This window comes from Rosa chinensis, chromosome 3 (genome assembly GCF_002994745.2).
Source record: "Rosa chinensis cultivar Old Blush chromosome 3, RchiOBHm-V2, whole genome shotgun sequence".
Taxonomy (NCBI): Eukaryota; Viridiplantae; Streptophyta; class Magnoliopsida; order Rosales; family Rosaceae; genus Rosa; species Rosa chinensis.
The window spans coordinates 3,471,858-3,486,140 of NC_037090.1; the positions used below are offsets into that span (position 1 = coordinate 3,471,858).

At 38.9% G+C, this 14,283-nt stretch overlaps 1 protein-coding gene and 1 non-coding gene across 2 annotated transcripts; both read left to right on the plus strand.

Annotated features, from left to right (window-relative positions):
* The first annotated feature begins 1,944 nt into the window (after positions 1-1,944).
* LOC112191506 (cysteine synthase) lies at positions 1,945-5,173 on the plus strand. Its single transcript, XM_024330854.2, has 11 exons — positions 1,945-2,039; positions 2,986-3,045; positions 3,165-3,274; positions 3,404-3,457; positions 3,567-3,834; positions 3,909-4,046; positions 4,151-4,202; positions 4,334-4,413; positions 4,546-4,605; positions 4,744-4,824; positions 4,968-5,173. Exons 2-11 carry the CDS (start codon positions 3,007-3,009, stop codon positions 5,052-5,054), a joined length of 969 nt encoding a protein of 322 aa, XP_024186622.1. The 5' UTR covers positions 1,945-2,039; positions 2,986-3,006; the 3' UTR covers positions 5,055-5,173.
* A 434-nt stretch (positions 5,174-5,607) lies between these two features.
* On the plus strand, positions 5,608-5,768 carry LOC112195550. Its single transcript, XR_002934608.1, has one exon. It is a non-coding gene; the product is annotated as a U1 spliceosomal RNA (small nuclear RNA).
* The last annotated feature ends 8,515 nt before the right edge of the window (positions 5,769-14,283 follow it).

Consider the following 14,283-nt stretch of genomic DNA (forward strand, 5'->3'; position numbering starts at 1 on the left):
AGAGAAAGCTGAGAGAGAAAAGCAGAAACAAATAAGAAATGAAAAGAGAATTATTTTAAAATTATAAAATAAGAGTCAGTTAGACAAAATGAAAGGCTGGGCTTTAAAAAAGAGAAAAAAAATATAAAAAAGAGAAAATCCACACCGGATCGCAGGGTTCGAGCTGGGCTTTAAAAAAAAAACAGAAAAATGAGAGGCCCGGACCGTTTATGAAAAAAAGGGGCCGGTCATGGGATTCCACCAATCAGAAACCCCAGAAATATAAATATAGTCAACATGCCATTCAGTTATTGGCTGTCTGAACAAAAAGTTGTACACCTTACCACATGTAATCCTCACCCCAATATAAATATTCTTCTAATTTCCCAACCGCACAATTCTTCTCTCCTCTTCTCTCCTTCTTCTTCTTCTTCTATCTTCTTCTTCTTTCTCCTTTGCCTGTCAACCCCCGAGGCTTTAGGCTTGGAAGTCGTGGTCATGATCCTTAGAGGTTGAGGCTTCTAAGCCTTGGGAGTCGAATTCTTAGCCTTGGGGGTTGAGGCTCCTGATTCCTTCGGACTATGCTATTCTAATACCCAGGTCACGATATGCTTTGACCTCGCCGTCCAAGGTGACAAGTCAATAACATGGTGACTGTCCAAGACCTAAGAGGTGGAGGTCCAAGGTTAAAGACTCGACATACCATGGTTAGGCATCTTACTAGTCATGGTTATTTTCATCTTAGGATTATCTTTTCTTTCTCGATGAAGGGTTTAAGTGCGTTGAAAGGTCAGGGTCCTACGTGGACTCTTTGACATTTCAACGCGTACCACGTGAAATGGGTTGAAAAGTCAAAAGTATTTGTCGAACCAAATTATGACATCAACATTTGTTTACCCATCTTTGAGTATAGTGTCTCCGTCGTGTACCAAAAAGCTGCCTAGTCACAAATGGGTTGACGGGGAAGGTTGCATCTGGTAGGTGCCACAAATGGGTCTTCAAAGAACCAACAACGTGAACCAAACATCTCCAACTACTGACAAAGTTCATTTGATGCTTTTCCTCCTGAATGGTCTGATCAGTTTGAGTCAGGAACTCCGACACTTGCTGTAATTCAAGCTGGCCATGGACTTCTGCAATTGGGTTCCTGCAAAATTGTGAGAAAATACTCTCTCTTTTTGCTTCATTATAGTTCCTAGCAAAATAAATAAATAAATAAATAAATTGCATAGTCACTATTTATGTCTCCCGCTCTTTTATCTTCATGTCCTTTTGTATCATATACAACTAGCCTTCCTGCACGCGCGAAAGTGTTGTGTTTGCGTGTGCGAGAGATGGAAATTAAGTGCAGTATTGCCGTTCTCATATTATTGACAGATACAAAGCAAGACGGCCAAGATTTGCCAACTCATGTTCTAGATTTGATCCAAAATTAGAAGAAAAAAAAAACTTGGTTGGAGAATTGGGAATAATACAGTACTATATAATAATAGGTTAATAACAATGCATGATAATATATACATATTAAAACCACAGGTAGTCTCCTACTCTCCTAGAAAACAAAACAAAAGATGAAATGGAAAAGGGCACAACTATTGACTGCAATTACTACTAACCTGTATTCAAAATCACCATCAGCATTGCGGCTCGATCTTGCGAACATCCCATCTGCTACCATTTTCCCTCCAAGTTCATATGCACCACCCAAAATTGCATGCACTGAAATTAGAAACCCAAGCAATGGCACCCAAAACTCAAAACCAAAATGTCAGACCAGTCGGCGGACTAAATAAGAAGCTTACCTGGAAGTCTGGAACTCAATCTCTCAAACATCTCTGATTGCTCCGAAAAAAAACATGCATATGATGACATGAAACAAGACAATGAGTAGGTTGGCTGAAACATCTATCAAAGAATTTGAAAAGAAAAAGGTTTCCACTAGGCTCCATAGAAGTGCAAGGAGCCAAAGACCCTTGAATATAACGGTTAAGCATTATCTCTCTCAGAAACAATACCATGTGGCATTAACAACTCAACCGCTTTCTTTTGCCTCCCGTTAGGTTTGTTCTCTTTGATTTTATGGTTCTTAGCTTCATTTTCAGTCTTCTGGGTTTCCATTTAGCATCAAATTGTGCATTATTGGACTCTTTCTTGAATTTTTATATTTTTATTTTTATTGTATACCTGCCTATTACTATTGGTTGCTCAGCTTCTGTTGGTTAATATTTGTGGGTTTGGGGATTATAGGATTTTAAAGTTTTGGGTTTCTATTTTTGTATGAAATTTCTGCACCATCAGTCTTGCTTAAGTACGTAGTGGGTGCAAAAGATTGATCATTTGTGCTTAAAGTGTGCTTCTTTTCACATTGGTGAAGTTCCCTAAGCTATTGCTCTTCTCTTTCTCTGTGGAGTGGTTTGTTTTACTTACTTTTGGAATTGAACAGTTTGTTTTCAGAAAGATTGTGATAAATTATTGGGTAACTGAACTTGTTGCTGGAAATTTGACATCTTCATCTGTTTAGCTCAGATGGTCAGTATGTTTTGGTTGTTAACAATTTGACCATCACCATCTTTTCTAAAATCGATGTCTTTAAAATATCAGAATCTTGGAAATTAATTTTTCTTGCTCGTGTATTGAAATTCATTTGCAACTTTGTTTATGTTGGTCGTGTTGCAATAGCGATGAATTTAAATCTGCTTTTTGAATTTTCTATAACATATTCCGCGAGTTCACATCTGTGAGCACATTATGTTTGCGATCTTGATGAGCCTCCTTTTCTAGGTCTTTGCAAATACTGTATATGGATATGCTGAGCCACATTTAGTACAAGTTTGTTATATGCACTGGAGTTGTCACTTTGAAATCTTTCACATGCAAGAGCATTGAAAGAGAAAGTAGTTTACCTTGATGTCATTGTAGCCTAATAGTTTCCGTCTGTGCATGAGAACAGCAACTTGTGAATGCATTTCTTCGACGTTTGTTTTCACTCTATCCATTCTTTATCAGCTTGCAGCTTAAAAGGATACCATGGAGGGCCAATGTGCAATCAAGAAAGATGTCACCGAAGTAATATTTCTTCATAAACCTTGAGCGTAGAATGATGCTTTTCCTCCTTTTTTTTATCTGCACCGTTTTGTTTGGCTTATGATACGGTCTCTTTTGGTCCTCTTACTTTGTTTACACAGTTAATTGGAAATACCCCAATGGTATACCTGAACAATGTTGTGGAAGGTTGTGTAGCTCGTATTGCTGCCAAGCTAGAGATGATGGGGCCCTGCTCAAGTGTTAAAGACAGGTATAGTGTTTGTTATTATTTCCTTGAAATAATATTTTAAGTTCGCCCAGGAATGATACAACCTAGCAATTAAAGATGTCGAATCTATGCTAATTTACACTCATTTGGCCTTAAATTTTTAAAATGCAGGATTGGACATAGTATGATCAAAGATGCGGAGGATAAAGGTCTAATAACTCCTGGTTAAGGTTAGAAATTAAGTCTTGCCATATGCCCATATCTGTTGCACATAAGTTTTGCAGTGTTTCAACTTACGTATTTTTGGTTCTTGACATGCATATTGATGTCCACCGAAGACTGTTCTCGTTGAGCCCACAAGTGGTAACACTGGCATTGGATTAGCATTCATAGCAGCTAGCAAGGGTTACAAGCTGAAGCTAGTCATGCCCTCAACATATAGTCTTGAAAGAAGAATTGTGCTCCTAGCCTTTGGAGCTGAGGTATACCTCACTGATTCGGCCAAAGGTATTAAGGGAGTTCTTGATAAGGCCGAAGAGTTGCTTCGTGACACGCCTGATAGTCATATGCTTCAGCAACTTGAAAATCCTGCCAATCCAAAGGTAGTATTGCAGTAACTGTGACCTGACTAGATGGTTGAGAGGATTTATGAATTGTTTCATTATCCTTGGTGTAGATTCATTATGAAACCACTGGCCCAGAGATCTGGAGAGACTCAGCAAGGAAAGTTGATATCTTGGTTTCAGGGATAGGAACCGGTGGCACAGTAACCGGTATAGGGAAATTTCTTAAAGAGCAAAATCCAGAGATCAAGGTTTCAACTTTGTACATAACATCATATGCACATTTAGAGTGCGAGTTGTTACAGTATATGGTCTAATCTAAGCTAATGGTACAATTTCTTTTGTTTATGTCTAGGTTTGCGGTGTAGAACCAGTTGAGAGTGCAGTCTTGAATGGAGGTCCACCTGGTTAGCATACCTGTGCTTCCCTTGTGCGAGTGTATATAACATTAAGCAATATGCTATTTTACAGTATTTGAGACTCCTCCCATACTTCACTAATTGATTTGCGGATACATAATGTGCACTCACATTCATAGGAAGGCATCTGATCCAAGGAATCGGTGTTGGCTTCATACCTCAAGTTCTCGATGTTAGCCTGCTAGACGAAGTTATTCCAGTAAGTCTGAAAATGAATCAACTGTTGGTCAGATGATTTTGCATGTGAAATGCTGCTTGCTCTTTATTGTATAATTTGATCTATGTTAGATGATAGTACAAGAATAGATTTCTTATGCTCGTGTTTTTGTAGGTATCCAGTGAGGAATCTATTGAGACTGCTAAGCTACTTGCCTTGAAAGAAGGTCTTTTGGTAAGTACAGTTTCTTTCTTTCTGTTGAAATCATCATTCTGATTATGGCAGTTCCAGGAACTCGTTACTCTCCATTGTCATCTATTATAGGATCGAAAGATATTTTTATTGGGGTTTATTTTTGAAAAATGTTTGCAGGTGGGATTCTCATCTGGTGCTGCAACAGCAGCAGCAATAAAGTTGGCAAAAAGGCCAGAAAATGCCGGAAAACTAATAGTTGTAAGTTTTCATTGCCTCTTAGATTGTTCATTGCAATATTTGGTTCAAATCGTTTGGCTCAGAGTAGTTATATATTAACGGTATTTTTATTTGTTAATCCGAATCTCCATTAACATTTTCTGCATTCATTTCTGTGTCCGCAGGTCGTGTTCCCCAGTTGTGGAGAGCGGTATCTGTCTACTGAACTCTTTGATACCATTAGGCATGAGGCAGAAAACATGACATTTTGATAGCGTTGCCCATGTAATAAACTGCTTTGCGCTGTTGGGTCCTTTTTCATTGAAGTAATACAGACTACTTGTTTGTATGGCATCATGACCGTGGAGCCTTTATTGTTATTACCACTTTACAGATCCTTGTTATCCTCATTGGATCAAGGTCTCATTCTCTGTCTGTTTATCTTAATTGGACACAGTTCTATCCAAACCATCAGTATTTTTCCATCTGTCTCGTGAGTGAGAAATCTTGGTTGGGTTGTTCTTGTATGCCTTGTATTGGAACTAACTAGGAGACCTTGTTCTTACGTCGTTTAAAACCCATTTAAATTCTGAGCCAATATTAAAACAAATTCACTTGCCAAGAGTATTTCCTTCAAACATGTGAGAGTTACATGAGTAGTTTTGTCCACTGTGCGCTCACAAGCTCAAAAAGACAAGCTAGAGTTTCTGTGCACTGAGCACATCTGTACAATATTTGGCAGTGCTTCGAGTCCCACATCGGGGAAGAAGAAACAGGCAAGGTCATCATGGTACTATAAGAAGGAGCAAAGCGCGACCTTAAAAATTACTTACCTGGACGGGGTCAATGGGCGATCAAAAAGGCTCATGGCCTAGACATTCGACCTCCATTGCACTTCGGAGGGGTGCTTGCCTATGGTCTTCTCAAGTAGAAGCTCCAACGTCATAATTTCTTACTGTGGGGGCTTGCGTTCGCGCAGCCCCTGTCAATTCTACTTCAAATTTTAACCGCATCTGATATTCAATTCTGTCTCCTCTTTTTTACTCATTATTGCAACAGATTGTAGAGTACAGAACTGGATTTATAGGCGACCACTGATTATAACGAAACACAGATCCTAATGTATGCTACTTTGGTATGTTGCTGTCATCCTGGTTTAGCCTTGCAGCTGCAGCCACCGAAGCTGCCACACCTGTTGGATGTGTAGTCAGATATCGATCAAAAAGGCTCATGGCCTAAACTTCATTGTGCTTTTCTAGCCATCTCTATTTACAACTTATGGACAAATGATGTGATTCACTGATTTATAAAGAATTCAGTATTGATAAAATTAATCATATCATCATAGGTTGCAATAAAAATACCTTTTTCAAATTCATGCTTTCTTACGGCGAATGAAATAATAAATCATTCTCAACAACATGACACTGTCCCTATTTAGATATGTGATTCCTTTACCTATGCCCAAAGACAGACTACTGGTCCATTGTCACTAAAACCTTACTTGCTTTTAAACAATTAAATGATCAAGTAGTAACGGTGTGTTACGGTAAAAGTGCATCAAAACTTGAAGCATGGCCATATCCTCTTGGTTTTTTTTTTTATGCTAGTTTTAGTATTAGCCCAGTACGTACTTGAAGCATCCATAGTCCAGTTTGCCAGAGTCTTCTTTGTGAACTTGACTCGGTCTAGTATTTTTTTTATTTTTTTATTTTTTTTATAATAAAATAAGGAATTAAGCGATATTAGTTTCTCGGAGGCAGACAATGTAGGGAACAAGTCCCACCCTCAATCCCAAAGAAGAATGGTTTGCCACACTCTGGAAACCCACTTGTGAATCTGACTGAGACATGGTAGTATGTGACCCAACCAGACTTGAGTTAATCGTCCAGTTGCCCAGTCTTTTGGTATATATACTATCTATATAATCCGGTCGATGCATAATGGTTTTCTGCTGCATGAAAAGACATACACTATAAATGCTAAATCAAATTGAAAAATCGATACATGAAAAAAATGGAGCAAAGGATCTTAATAATATCAGGATTCGAAAAATGACATGGGGAATAATTAAATAATTGAGATACCTTGAATATAGACCAACAGGTCCGTATCGATCTGCTTTCAGTTTTGCTTGGTGATCATGATTTTGAAATATGCCATTCATATATACATATTGCAAGTGAAGTGAATGGTGAGGCATCAGAAAAAGAGAAAGAAATACAAACATATAAATGGATCCACAAACCCCAAAACAAAGATCAAAAGCATACCTTGAATATAGATCAACATACAGGTCCTTATTGATCTGCTTTCAGTTTTTGCTTGCTGATCATAATTTTATATGTAGTGTCCAATCCGCACCATTCATATATACATGCTGCAAGTAATTAATGATTATTGAAGCATCAGAAAAAGAAACGGAAAAAAACAAAAAACAAAAAAACAAAAAAAACATAAACATATATATGGATCCACAAACCCCAAAACTAAAGTAACCTTGAATATGGATCAACAGGTCCTTATCGATTTGCTTTCAGTTCTACCCCTATGAGCTGTCTTTCTACACAAACCAAAAGTAAATATATTGAAAAGAAGAATTAAGAACCAAGTCACCAGAGAGAGATGGTTGTGTTCCAATATCCCATAACCCCAAAAGTATAGGTACCATAACCCCAAAGAGAGATGGGTCTGAAAGTGCAGATAATATCTTATAGAAAAAAAAAAAATTAAGGTAAGATTAATAACTAATTTTTCGCAAAAATTTAACCATTCTGACTGAGAATTGGTTTAATTAATAAAGACTAGCAACATGCCCAGCAACATGCCCGCGTTTCTCACGGGTGACATTGTGTTAAGGAAAAATGGTCGACTAAAATATTGATGAACGGAAGCATTGACGACCGCCCTCCTAAACATTACTAGCAACATGCCCGCGTTTCTCGTGGGTGACATTGTGTCAAGAGAAAATGGTCGACGAAAACAAATATATATATATATAACATAGAATAGTGGTGGTTTGGCAATTTTTAATTTCAGTTTACACTTTTATCTATTTATATTTTATTGACTTATTATGTTATGAAATGGTATTATAGACACTTCAAAATTTGGTGAAGCCCTTTAACACCAAAAGAGGGCCTCCATTTATAGTAGTAGAGTCTGTAGAGATATAGATGAAATTTTTCCCAATAAAACAATAATAACGCCTAATTATTATCATTATTACTATTCTTTTAAAAAGAACGCCTAATTATTATCATTATTACTATTCTTAATTTCCAAAAAAAAAACGCTTAATTATTATCATTATTACTATTTTTTTCTTAAAAAATAAAAAAGGCTTAATTAAGTGGTGTACTAGTATAAATATGGTTCACTCTCCAATTCTTTTTGAAGTACAACATTTGCTTATATATTTTTCGTATAAATTTTCTATCAGATGGAAAAGTCTGCTCTTAGACCAAATTTCTTGGTGATCATGACCCTTATACTTGTTGTTTGTGGTAAGTGAATGTCCCTCTCTCTCTGCTCATACACACACACACATATATATACATATATATATATATATATATATGCACATAGTACGCTGCAATATTTCTTGTGATTGATTGAGTTAATTGTTGGTTTTTAAGATTGTGACAAATTATCTGAAACTCTTGTTTTATTATAACTAGAGGCTCTCTATTGGATTAGCCTAAGTCCAATCCGATGTGATGGATCTATTAATGTACGTTAATATCCAGAATCCGTGTAGGAGTTCATATATGTTTCGTTAACAGTTGACACTAGGTTACTAGATTTGGATTGTAAACCACCAAATACATCATTTTGCTAACAAAATGTTAGGCGTAGGTTTTGCAAATGAAAGTGAAGCTATCATAGTACAAAAAAATAGACATAGAAAATTGATTTGTACGTGTATATCATGATGGTTGCTTAATATATATCTTGTAATCTAGGCCACAAGGAGTACAGTGTTGTGAATCACTGCAGGCATCACATTTGCCATTGCTGTTGTGATCAGCCTAAACATTAACTCGTGCCTTGCACGTAAGCCACCCTCACCTCCTGAATCGTGACATTGGTGTATAATTTGATAAAATTATAGTTTTTAAATTATATAGTATCTTGTAGATGATTATCAGAGTCAAAGTTAAGACATCACATTTATAAGATAGAGATTTATATGTCACTGTATGTAGATGATCATGGTTTTTGTTGTATTATTAATTTGGATCATATTATGTCATATATGCAAACATTAATGAAAAGTACTGATTGATTGATTGATCAATTGCGTGCAGGCTTGCTAGTACTGACAGCTAGTGGATATAGTAGTGATTTTGATTTGAATGAGATCGCAAGTGCCGACCTGGATTGTTTTTTTAATGAGGATTGCAAGAATGCCTGCCCAAAAGGGTGCAACCCTATGAAGTGTATTGGACCAATCGGATATAAACATTGTGAATGTACTTGTGGCTGAAGAAAATTTGTTTGGTCAAATCATGTTTGTCATTTGGTTTCAATAAATTTAGAGAGAGAAGTTCTGGCTTTTCTGTCTAAGATCTCTCTCTCTCTCTCTCTCTCATAATTAATATGTTTTCAATAAATTAATTTTACTAATTAAGCTTTTCGTGTTTGCTTACCGTAAAAATCAAATTTAGTATGTGCTACGTTTCCTCTATATCATTTTCTCCTCATATATATATATATATATATATATATATATATATAAGGAAAGGATCTGAAGCGGACGTCCGTAATCTAGAAAAAGTGTAGACGTCGAAGCAGCGGTAGCTTTCAGGCGGCAACGGAGGCTCGGGGCTGGCTGGATGGAGGCCGGAGGAGTCCCAGACCTTTTATGGGAAGAAATCGAGGTCGGAGGAGGTCGGGGTTGCAGGTTTCTAGGCTTCCATGGTTTCCGGCGAGCTTGCTGTACACCGTCGAGTTTCCGATCGCCTTCGTCACTTGATCGAGGCTGTCTGGGATGTCCAGAGGGTGCGTTCGGCACCCATAGCGCAGCGATCGCCGCCTTCCTGACACCGGAGGACGGACGTCCGCACTTTTTCTGGGTTGCGGACGTCCTCTTCAGAATCTTCCCGTATATATATTCTGTGGAACCAACATAAATCCGAATACCACAATTAATGATCCTACTTTTTTTTTTTTAAAGAAAAGTTCATTGATCTAGAGATTAATATCGCTTAAGAGGGCATTCCAATGAGGAGCATACAAAGACCAGAAATGCCTAAGACTTTGAGCTAAGCTAGAACAAACTAGAAGATATACTATATCAACCAATTGTTCTTGCACAATTAAATTTTGCTCTAAAACTTTTCTAGAGAAACTTGTAAATTCTAAAGGTAAGTCCTCATTGTCTTCATGATAATTACCAACAACGAAACCATTGTCATGATCTTGATAGCTGTAAACCCAACAATCAGAATTTACGATCCGGGCATGTAGAAGATCAGTAGACCAACGAAGACTGGACTCAACCCAGCATAAGGGACACTGCTCGCCAAAGCACGCAGTTGTGATACCCACAACGTGACTATACTGTGCCTTTTTATAGAATCTAGAAACGCTCACTCCACCTAAAAACAAACGCAGCACACCCAGAAATTTTTTCCAAATTAACATAGAAGCAAACGATGAGTCACCCGGGTCCCAGATCCAGACCCATGGAAAGGTCTGGCCCAACAGATGGGCCCAACACCAGCCCGTAAGGAGAACCCAGCTTACTCTGGGCACACCCCACTCAGAGAAACCAAGCACCACCGCCGGCTACTACGGGATCTGCAACCATCTGCGCCACTAGAACAAGAGCAACCACCAAGGGATAACCCAGCCGCCACTGTGTAGGAGAGCAGAAGCCCGCTGAGCCCAATATCGACATCGCCGCCTGAACCAGACCGAACTGAACTCCACCAGTCGTGCCTGCACTAGTACAAACCAGAACAACCCACTTGTTGACCAATCTCTCCTCCACCACTCGCCCACTAGGAGCGGCTGCAATCCAACTATAGGACCACCAGGATCCCACAACACCCGAGTGCCCCAAACCTGAAGCCATAGCGCAACGGACACCCAGCCAATCAAATCCCTTGCCGTCGTTGGAAAATCATCCCATCAGAGGATGAAAGGCATGCAGCCATAGTGAAGAGAACTCGTACGCCAAAGCGAACGCTGGAAAGGAGGTGAAAGAGCCCTCCAAAGAGGATACCTATCTGCGGCGGCGCTAGGGTTTAGATAGCTCTCGCTCTCTCCCATCTTGTTTTTTTAATAAGTATATGATCCTACTTTTATTTGTCAATGTTTCAAATGATTCGACTGTAAGGGGTTCACTGAACACTGATACATGTAAACTATCAGGGCACGTCTTTGAAAAATAAATATTGAAATAATAAATAATAATAAAATAAACCATAAAACATAAAACATAAAACATAAAACATAAAACAATTGTCAATGTTGATAAGATTTGTACCAAAAGCTGCATTTAAAAAAGGAAACAATACCTAATGATTCAAAAGGTCGTTTCATTGGAGGCTTCAGCACTAGCCTAGGACACCATAATGCTTTTGAACTTATGGCAGTAATTATTGGGGTTGAATTGACATTTCAGCTGAGTTAGCAGAATGTGTATGTGTGGCTTGAGAGTAACTCGACTAGTGTGGTTGATTGCTTGTCTTCTCCATCATTTGTCCCACCATGGCAAGTGCGCATCTCGTGGCTTAACTGTGTGTGTAGAACTCGAAAAATGTCATTTTATTGTTCTCATATTCTTCGTGAAGGAAATACCGTTGCAGATAGACTTGCCAATCTGGGTTTGTCTTCAACATATATATAGCTTTGGTTTGGCACATTTCTCCTCCTGTTGAAATTATTTTATTCTTGCGCACTAGTGCACTATGGTCTACAGACTTTCTGGGTTTTCCTTACTTTCGTCATGCTTAGCTGCTTTTCTGTTACTGATTATATGATTAGTGCAGCGAGTTGGACAATGTTGGATCGCATTGGTGGAGTTCATCATGTGATTCATGAATGTCCTACTTTTGCTTCCACGGTTTATATGCAAAATCTCTCTCTGCTTTCAACTTTTTGATTTTTCCCAGTAGTATTGGGATACGATGGTGTGAACAAATTGAAAGGAGGAAAACAGAGCACGGGCTGCTGTCCTGCTTGTTCAAACATCCAGTACTCTTTAAACATAAAAGAATGAGGAACTGGTACGTGAATGGAGAAAGGAAGAGCTACCGGAATGGCTCGATCTGTAGGACAACCACGGAGAATGTGACCAATAGGCAATATTTTACAGAGCTGTAGGACGTAAATAACTATTTAGGTTTAGGAAGTGATTACTTTTTTTTTTTTTTTGGTACTCTGGCAACCTCAAGTAATAATCTTTATAAAAAAATAATAATCTTCATCTCAGATAATATTGTAGTCCAAGTTGGATTCCAATAGGAAACCATGGCCTTTCGAGCATGATGATGGATTGATGGGAAACTTGCGGGTGGGGATTGAATGAAGAAAAAAATGTCGTCGTAGACACACCAAGCACAGAGTATGATGACTGGAAAGCTTTTGATCACTAGAAGCATTGAACTGTAGTTTCAAATGAGATGGGTTTATAGTTCTTATTCCTAAGGTTGATGGAGCTAACACAATTTCTCAATATCGGCCAATTGCTTTAGCTAATTTTCTTTTTAAGATTATTCCGAAGGTTCTAGCAATGCGGCTGGCTCCAATAGTTTCTCGGATTATTTCTCCTGAACAATCGGCTTTCATTAAGGGTCGCCGAATCTCCGACTGCATTGGTATGGTCTCTGAAGGGTTCAATCTTCTTGAGAAAAAGATACGTGGTGGGAATGTTGGGATAAAGGTTGATATTGCTAAAGCTTTTGACACTCTCAGTTGGCCTTTTCTTTTCCAAGTGCTTCATGAGTTTGGTTTCTCTCAGTCTTTTGTGGATTGGGTTCGAACAATATTGCACTCTGCTCGGCTTTCTGTGCTTATTAATGGGTCTCCCCATGGTTTTTTCTCTTGTGATCGTGGTGTTCGTCAGGGCGATCCTCTGTCTCCTATTCTTTTTTGTTTAGCGGAAGAGGTTTTAAGCCGGGGGCTTGCCAACTTGTTTTCTGCCGGGCGTATTCGTTCTATTTCTACTCCAAGGGGTTGCTCTCCAATTTCTCATGTCCTCTATGCAGATGACCTATTTATTTTTTGCAGAGGTGATGGCTCTTCTCTTCGTTGTCTCCATCAGTTTCTTACTCTTTACGGTGATGCATCTCGGCAACTAATTAATAAGAACAAGAGCACTTTCTACTTGGGTACTCCTTATCTGCATCGTCAGCGTTACTTCAAGCGGTTATTGGGGTTCAAGAGAGGTGTGACCCCATTCACCTATTTGGGAGTACCAATTTTTCGTGGTAAGCCTCGACGTATTCATCTCCAAGCCTTGGCGGATAAGGCTAAATCTAAGCTTGCTGGTTGGAAAGGAAAGCTTTTATCTATGGCAGGCAGGGTACAACTTGTTCAATCAGTGTTTCAAAGCATGCTTCTTCATACTTTCACAGTGTACATTTGGCCTTCCTCTCTTATAAAGCATTTGGCTGTCTGTGCTCGGAATTTTATCTGGTCTGGAGACCTGGCGATACGAAAGATGGTTACTGTATCTTGGAGTCAGGTTTGTACTCCTAAGATTGAGGGGGGGCTCGGCTTACGGGACCCTAAGGCTCTTAACCAAGCAGCGCTTCTTCGGTTTAGCTGGGGAACTCTCACCTCAACCTCTCCCTGGGGTCTCTTTGCTCGGCGCCGCTTTTTCGTTTCGCGGTTTATGAGATTAAAGTTTTTTACTTCTTCAATCTGGCATGGTTTGAAAGTTTCTCTCCCTTTAATATATCAGAACTCCAGATGGCTTATTGGCAATGGTTCTATGGTGAATTTCTGGTCGGATAAATGGTTGGATGTTCCAATCTTAGAGGAGTTGCAACGTGTTTCACTTTCTCCACAGCTGCATGCTCTTGTCTCTGACTTTATTGCTAACCAGCAATGGTCCTTGCCAGCTCGGTTTTACTCTCTGTATCCACATATTGCACAAAAGATCCACAACATTACTCTCCCCCTCCAAGCTGAAAGTGATTGTCTCATTTGGGAACACTCCAGTTCTGGGGTCCCTTCTTTCTCTGATGGTTATGAGTTGGTTCGTCAGAAGTTCAATAAAAAAAGTTGGGCTACTAGCATTTGGAATTCTTTTATTCCTCCCCGGTATTCCTTATTAGCTTGGAGGATTTTCTATGATAGGTTACCCACTGATTTGCAGCTCCAGCGTCATGGGGTTACCCTTGTTTCGAAATGTCCCTTATGCTCTTTGGGGTGTGTGGAAGATTCAGTGCATCTCTTCTTCAATTGCTCATTTGCTCAACATATTTGGCAGTGGTTAGCTTGTTGTTTTGGCACTTCATTGCCTTCTCAAGGGTCTCTTGACGA

Coding starts and splice junctions, on each gene's coding strand:
- LOC112191506 (XM_024330854.2), top strand. CDS start 3,007: ATGGAGGGCCAATGTGCAATCAAGAAAGATGTCACCGAA. Junction 3,835..3,908: donor AAAATCCTGCCAATCCAAAG/GTAGTATTGCAG, acceptor TCCTTGGTGTAG/ATTCATTATGAAACCACTGG. Junction 4,047..4,150: donor AGCAAAATCCAGAGATCAAG/GTTTCAACTTTG, acceptor GTTTATGTCTAG/GTTTGCGGTGTAGAACCAGT.